The 7244-nt window shown below is 29.3% G+C and overlaps 2 protein-coding genes across 3 annotated transcripts in view; both read right to left on the reverse strand.

Annotated features, from left to right (window-relative positions):
* LOC108769297 (cytochrome P450 4C1) overlaps positions 1 to 7244 on the reverse strand; it is a 43271-nt gene that overhangs the window by 17242 nt on the left and 18785 nt on the right. The window contains exons 4-5 of the mRNA XM_018520200.1: positions 6164 to 6352; positions 901 to 964 (exon numbers count right to left, since the gene is read on the reverse strand). Coding sequence (XP_018375702.1) covers positions 901 to 964; positions 6164 to 6352 — 253 coding nt within the window. The remainder of the gene's footprint in view (positions 1 to 900; positions 965 to 6163; positions 6353 to 7244) is intronic.
* Positions 2363 to 3431, reverse strand: LOC108769298 (putative uncharacterized protein FLJ37770). Of its 2 annotated transcripts, none has more exons than XM_018520202.1 (2): positions 2803 to 3431; positions 2363 to 2715 (listed from the first exon to the last, which is right to left on the reverse strand). In XM_018520202.1, exon 1 carries the CDS (start codon positions 3324 to 3326, stop codon positions 2811 to 2813), a length of 516 nt encoding a protein of 171 aa, XP_018375704.1. In that variant the 5' UTR covers positions 3327 to 3431; the 3' UTR covers positions 2363 to 2715; positions 2803 to 2810. The 2 variants fall into 2 exon arrangements, with proteins under 2 accessions (XP_018375704.1, XP_018375705.1); XM_018520203.1 differs by having other exon boundaries at positions 2363 to 2994; positions 3063 to 3427.

The raw sequence follows: 7244 nt of genomic DNA on the forward strand, positions 1-7244 counted from the left end.
ATCTTCGTTTGAAACTGGACGTACATTGCAAATTTTTGGACACATGTATATATGCGTGATTTTCTATTGTCTGTTATTTCTATGTGTAGTCACCTTTACTTTTCGCTCCAAGATCGCTCCAAACTTCAACCACATCATATTGTAGTCTTTTTCAAATAATTATGTATATATTATGTATGAAAATAATTATGTATTTTTGATGTCAGTTTATGACATTGTGTGAGTGATAAGAAATATAAGAATTTACGTCATTTTTAGGATGTTTAGATGTCAAAGAGCTTATTAAAATAAGGTGGAAATTACAAAAGTAATTGAATTTACTAGAATATTTGTAACTTCAACACCTAGCAAATTTGTTTATTTTTGTAATTTTCACTTTGTCTCAGGAACCGTATAGATTCATCATAAGAATAACTAATTAATGACGCCAAATGGACGACTTGCTACCATCAATAACACGAAAAAAACGACGTATTTTTGACGTCGACTTATGACGTTATGTACCTGTGATAAATCCACGTCATTTTTATGATGTTTGGATGTCATTTTAAACGTCACATTCGTCATAAGAATGACTAATTAATAACGTTAAATAGACACCTTGATACCTGGGATGTTTATATATGTTATACGTATTTATACATGCATATTCATGCATGACAAATTTTTTACCGAATATTTGAAACACAAAATACAAATTGTATTTTAAATACAAGTATTTGAAATGTGTCCAGCTTCATTATATTTTTATTGTTAAGAATGAAATTATAACATTGATGTTATGATATTGTTAGTTGGTATTGACTGACTGGTATTGTAAGTTGCACTTTGAAAGTTGACACTAAAAGGGTTACGAAATGTGTTCATATAAATTGAAAAGTTTAGAATAAAATTACATACCTTGCACTTACTTTCCACCATTCATCTATTAAATTCCTATCCACCTTGACACCCATCATGGTATCTTTACACATAGCAACATATAAAAGAAACTTTTGAATCAATATGTTGACTATGTAGAGTTTTTTAGAAAAAAAAATACTTATTTGTCAACTAAATTCGAAAATGTTATGAAAATCGAGATAAAATTATTAATTACTGAAAATCATAAAATGTTCTTTAAGATTTGTATATACAAGGTGTCAGGTAAGTTTTAACAAAGCGCTCGTGTGTAGATAGAACGGACTAAACTGAGACGAAAAGTCCTCTGCAAAATTTTCGCAATAATTAACAATATATTAATTAATCGAAAGAAAAAACGGCTACGAACCTAAAATTAATCGTTATAAATTAAAATTTTAAACCGTTAATGAATAAAACATGTCATATAGTTAAAATATAAAACTTTAATTTGCCGGCAATGAACAATAAAATAAAAACAAACGTTTCGATCCCTGTTGGATCATTCTCAATGTTAACAAAAATAATAGTTGAATTATTACAAAGTTAAGATATATGTGTGAAAATTATAATTCGCTCTCAATCGCAGTATTAATATTATCAAACTCGCTTAGTATGAAATAAATATTATAAGAATGTTGTGTAATCGGTAACCATGTATTCTTCTGGTTTATGTATGTAGATTATAGACAAATATAATTGTTTCTGTCAAAAAGTACAAATATAATTTAAAAAATGTAATAGTATTATAATAAATAATTAAATGTAATCTAATAAGAGAAATACAAACGAAGCAAGGAATAAAAATAAAAAAGTAATCTAATATTATAAGAAATGTAAACTAAAATCATTAATACTAATTGAAATTGTGCGATGTACAGTCATAAAATATATATATTTAATTTAGTAGAAGCTAAATTAAATGATAATAAATACCTTATAATTGTGCATCAATATAATATAAAAGTCGTCTATTATGTAAATATCATATTCGGGTAGATATTTGTTTTTCTTTTCTAACCATCCTTTATGTCATAAGATCGGTACAATATATAGCCTCGTTGATAGAGCTGTCTTGCTTTCACATCCGTCATACCATCAAAAGAACTTACAATTTGTGGTAGATGCATTAATAAATAATGGTAAATAACAAATGGTATAAATGATATAAATAATAAATGGTATAAGACTGCTGTTGAGACCAGAAGCATTAATCTTGATAATTATATTATTTTGATCGTCATTTTACATACGACTATGGTTGTGACCAGTAGCATAAATCTTAAAAATTATTGTAAGTTCGCTTTCACTATGTATACATTCTATGTTTAAATTTAATTTAATTCTTATTGTAACAATTATCATTCTCAAATTTTATATATACACAGTGCGACAAATATGTTCCCGGACAGGGCCTGAAAATCATAATTGAAACAACAAATATGCATATTTTTTGGTTTTATTATTCAAAATATTCTCCTCTGGCTTCAATACACTTGTTACAGCGATTCAATAGTGATTCAAATGCATGTTCTAGCTCAGTTTGCGGAATTGCCTCTAGTGCCTGTGTAGAAGCTGATTGGATGGTCGAAATGTCATCAAAAAAGCGTCCTTTCAATTTCAATTTCAATTTTGGGAATAATGAGAAGTCGCAGGGGGCCAAATCAGGTGAATACGGTGGATGGTTTAATACAGAGACACGATTTCGAGCCAAAAATTGACGGATAATCAATGAAGTGTGACTCGGTACATTATCATGCAACAAAGACCAATCTTCTGGATCACGATATTCGGAGCGAATACGATGAATTCTGCCTATCAATCGCTTTAACTTTAAAACTTCGAGATAATATACACCGGTAATTGTTTGGCCAGTTGGAACAAACTCTTTGTGGATAATACCTTTGCTATCAAAGAATGTGATGAGCATTGTCTTGATTTTTGATGGAACTTTTCGTACTTTTTTTGCTTGTGGTGAATTTTTTGACTTTCATTCCGCACTTAGTTTCTGGATCATATTGAAAGCACCATGTTTCATCACCCGTAACAATTGATTTTAGGAAGTTTGGATTTTCTGCGGCTGCAACGATGTCTCTGGAATGATTGATTCTCATTGATTTTTGATCACTTCTTAATGTGTGTGGAACAAACTTCGCACAAACCTTCGTTTTATCCAAATCTTCATGTAATATGGTTCGAATCGTTTCTCTACTGATATTTAAAGCCTCCTCCATCATTCTTAGTGATGCATTGCGATCGTTTGCAACAAAATCGCGTACTTTTTCGATCATTTCGGGTGTTCGAACCAAAATTGGCCGTCCTGATTTTTTGTCATCTTCAAGGGTCTCTCTGCCTTCCAAAAAACGCTTATGCCACTCAAAAACAACTGTACGACCTAGACATTGACTGCCGTAAACTTGTTGCATCAATCGGAATGTTTCTGATGCACTTTTATCAAGTTTTGCGTTGAATTTAATGCTCTTTGTTCCATATTAAAATTTCTACCTCGACCAAAATCTTGTTTAACATGAACTGTCATATCTTCGTTATATGTCAACCAAAATGAATGAAACTTTGACAGATGATAGGGAAATGTTCAACCTTTAAAATGCATGTTTGAACGCACAGATGTCGCCACTGGTTGCTGAGATGTGGTTCGTGTCCGGGAACATATTTGTCGCACTGTGTATTAACAGATGTTGCTGTAATACAAAATGATGTGAATAATGGTTTGCATGTTATACAACATATAAGAGACACATAACGGTTATGAATATGAGAATTAATTTTATTAAAGATGACTAGACAGAATTTTATTTATTGACTACATTTGATTCCGGATTTTTTGTTATTATGTAATATTTTAACAACTTTTATGTAAATTATTGAGACTTTGATGAAGACTTTGTAAAGTCGAAACTAGTTTCGTGCGATTTATTGTAATTTTAACATTAAAATTATTATAAGAGTTTATTATATTTTAATATCTTATTATTCGCTCGTTTTTGGCCGTCATTTATATATAATTTTATTGTGTTTTAAACAATTTTTATCTTTTGCAGTTTTTCTGTAAAGTTGATAGTATTTGAGAAAAAAATTATTGAAAACAATATTCGATAACAATTATAATAATATCTTGTTAACTAGAGAACTTTTTAGAGAACTTGTAGAGAACTTTTTTCTCAGTTTAGTCCACTCTATCTATACACGAGCGCTTTGTCAAAACTTACCGGATACCCAGCTATACTTTGTATACTTGATATGTCTCTAAAATAAAATTACATATTTAGGTATTGAAAAATAAATAATAAATGTGTATACGTGCGTGCGTGCGTGCGTGTGTGTAAAATTGACGTTTGTTAGTGAAATATTCTTGGCAATTTTTCTTTTCATTCTCTGAGGTTTTTGATGGGGTTAACTAAATGGTATACATGTGATAGATAGTATTATCTACAATGGTGCCAAGGATATATTTAAAATTTGTAATTACTATTGTATAAAAAACTAATAACATTATGATGTCGCTATGTTTTCATTTAAAAATTAATTGCAGCTTTATAACATAAAATCGTTAACTTATATAGGTAATTCTAATAATTTAATCACTCACTGTACTATTTTTTGTTTCTCTTTAAACCATATTATTTTTGTCCGAAACATTTTAAACGCAATCTACATAAAACGCAGAACATAGGTCACAAGTGAAACGTATTTCAGATTGTAATAGGTCGCAGACCATAATACGTAGGACGCAAAACGCAGGACGCGAAAGTAAAGCCCATTCTACATAAGACGCAGAACACGGGTCGCGGGACGCAAAACTAGAAATTAACCTAACATATTTTAATTATGATATGATTATAGGACACAGAACGCAGGACGCAGAAAGTTGGGTGAACTTCAACTTTCGCGTCCTACGTATTGCGTCCTACATACGTATTGCGGTCTGTGACCTATAATCTGAAATACTTCACTTGCGACCTGCGACCTGCATTCTGTATCTAATATAGATCGGGCTTTACTGTTATAATTATACTGATATACAGGCCCTCTCGACCTTTTTTGCCAATCATTTTTGTGTAGATAGGGCGGACTAAACTGAGTCGAAAAGTCCTCTAGACCTGCGACCTGCGTTCTGTATCTAATATAGATCGGGCTTTACTGTTATAATTATACTGATATACAGGCCCTCCCGACCTTTTTTGCCAATCATTTTTGTGTAGATAGGGCGGACTAAACTGAGTCGAAAAGTCCTCTACCATTTTGCAATTTTCACAATAGTTAACAAGATATTAATTACTAAAAATTGCCAAATATTAGTCTTGAATAATTTTTTACTCAAATACTATCAACTTTACAGAAAAACTGCAAGAGACAAAAATTATTTATTTTCTTCTCATAAAGTTCTGAGAATTTTTTCAGGATTTTTTATCAACTTTTTAGTACTGCATTTTCTTATTTTTACCGATATGAGAAAATACGGTATTAAAAAATTCTGAAAAAATTTTAAAAAAATTCTCAGAACTTTATGAGAAGAAAATAAATAATTTTTATCTGTTACAGTTTTTCTGTAAAGTTGATAGTATTTGAGTAAAAAATTATTCAAGATCAATATTTGGCAATTTTTAGTAATTAATATCTTATTAACTATTGCGAAAATTGTAAAATGGTAGAGGACTTTTCAACTCAGTTTAGTCCGCTCTATCTACACAAAAGTGATTGGCAAAAAAGGTTGGGACATCCTGTATATTTATGATATATATTATTCCATTTCTTTTGAGATACTTGCTTACCGCAAATAAAATCATCTGTATATTATGAGATTAAAAAAATCATCTCTATATTTATTACTCTTTCAACGCGTAAATGTGTAACTGATTTTATTTTAAAGACATATCTAGGATACCAGACTTATAAAACATTTTACATGACTATTTCCGCAATCAATAAATAGTAAATAATGATTTTCATAATTTTTCCTGGACTTAGACAAATAGTAATCTTCTAGAAGATCTCACAAACAATTTCCAATGATTAATTTACGCAATTATGTAAAAAGCAATCTTTAATATCTTTTTTAAATCATTTTTTTCTTATAAATAATAATAATAAATTAATAATTAAAATTAATTTTTTTATACTGTATTACAATCTTCTGATTCTTTAAATTTTTATAATTCCGATCGTTTTTTTGTAATTGTTTTTACAAAACTATATACGTACATATTATAATTTAAAAATAGGATAAATTATATTGTCTTACCACATGAAATTTTTAAGGTACATCTGCATAGATAGTCAAGACATTCAATTTCGTTTCCACTTTGTGCGATTGTTTCTAAATCTTCAGTGAGTATTAAAGATTCTCGAACGAATATGTTAAAATATTCTTTCATCGGAATCATACCAAATGATGGAGCTATTATTTTTCGACTTTCAGTCCATGTAGATGCTAAAATAAATATTACAACAAAATGATAAAAGAGAAAGTAACAAGCCTTAATTAATAATAATAAAAAATATTTAAAAATAAGTTGCTTCTTAAGGTAGTACAGTCGTGACAATATCATCCAAAAGTTTAGTCCCGTCACGGCGCTTGGTGGTAGGGATGTGCGATCTCCATTAATTGTATCGATTTATGAATCGATTTAAAATCGGATTGATTGAAATCGATCTATTAAAAGATCGGGACTGAATGAATCGATCTATTGAAGATCGATTCAAATTTTTTTGTGATACACATCTCACGAGAAATGTCAATGGAATAGACATCGAATCGATGACAATTTGATGATTTCTCACTGCGATTGTAGAAATTCAACAAAAACAATTAAAACATGATTCTGATTTGTCTCCGAGTAAAATAATTTTAATTTAAAATAAAAATCTAGGTTCATTCTAACATCTGTAGTTATGACATAAATCAATTACTAATATAAAATCGGTAAAATATCGTATATAAATTCAATTTGATAACAACTGTCAGTGTCAATTAGTATAAATTAGAATTTAACTAGCATTTATTTATACATTTTGTCAGTAGTAATTACTAGTTGTAACTACGGATATTATTAAATTAATGTTAACCAGTAACGTGTAAATGCAGGGAATGTAGGCACAGTAATGATATTATAACTTTAGATTCTTTGGAACACGACATGTAGAACTAATTTTCAATAAAATAATTTAACTATTTTTTATTGTATATATTATAAACCATATTTGTTTATAATAGTGCAACAAAATCACAATAAAAATTACTACATAAAAACATACGACTTTTTAAGTTTTTAAATGCCTATACTTATAAGAATCAAATCTGATAACGGTTGAACGATGTAAGT

This window comes from Trachymyrmex cornetzi, unplaced genomic scaffold (genome assembly GCF_001594075.2).
Source record: "Trachymyrmex cornetzi isolate Tcor2-1 unplaced genomic scaffold, Tcor1.1 scaffold88, whole genome shotgun sequence".
Taxonomy (NCBI): domain Eukaryota; kingdom Metazoa; phylum Arthropoda; class Insecta; order Hymenoptera; family Formicidae; genus Trachymyrmex; species Trachymyrmex cornetzi.

Excerpts from the sequence above, each read along its gene's own strand:
- LOC108769298 (XM_018520202.1), bottom strand. The coding sequence starts at position 3,326 with ATGCAACAAGTTTACGGCAGTCAATGTCTAGGTCGTACAGTTGTTTTT.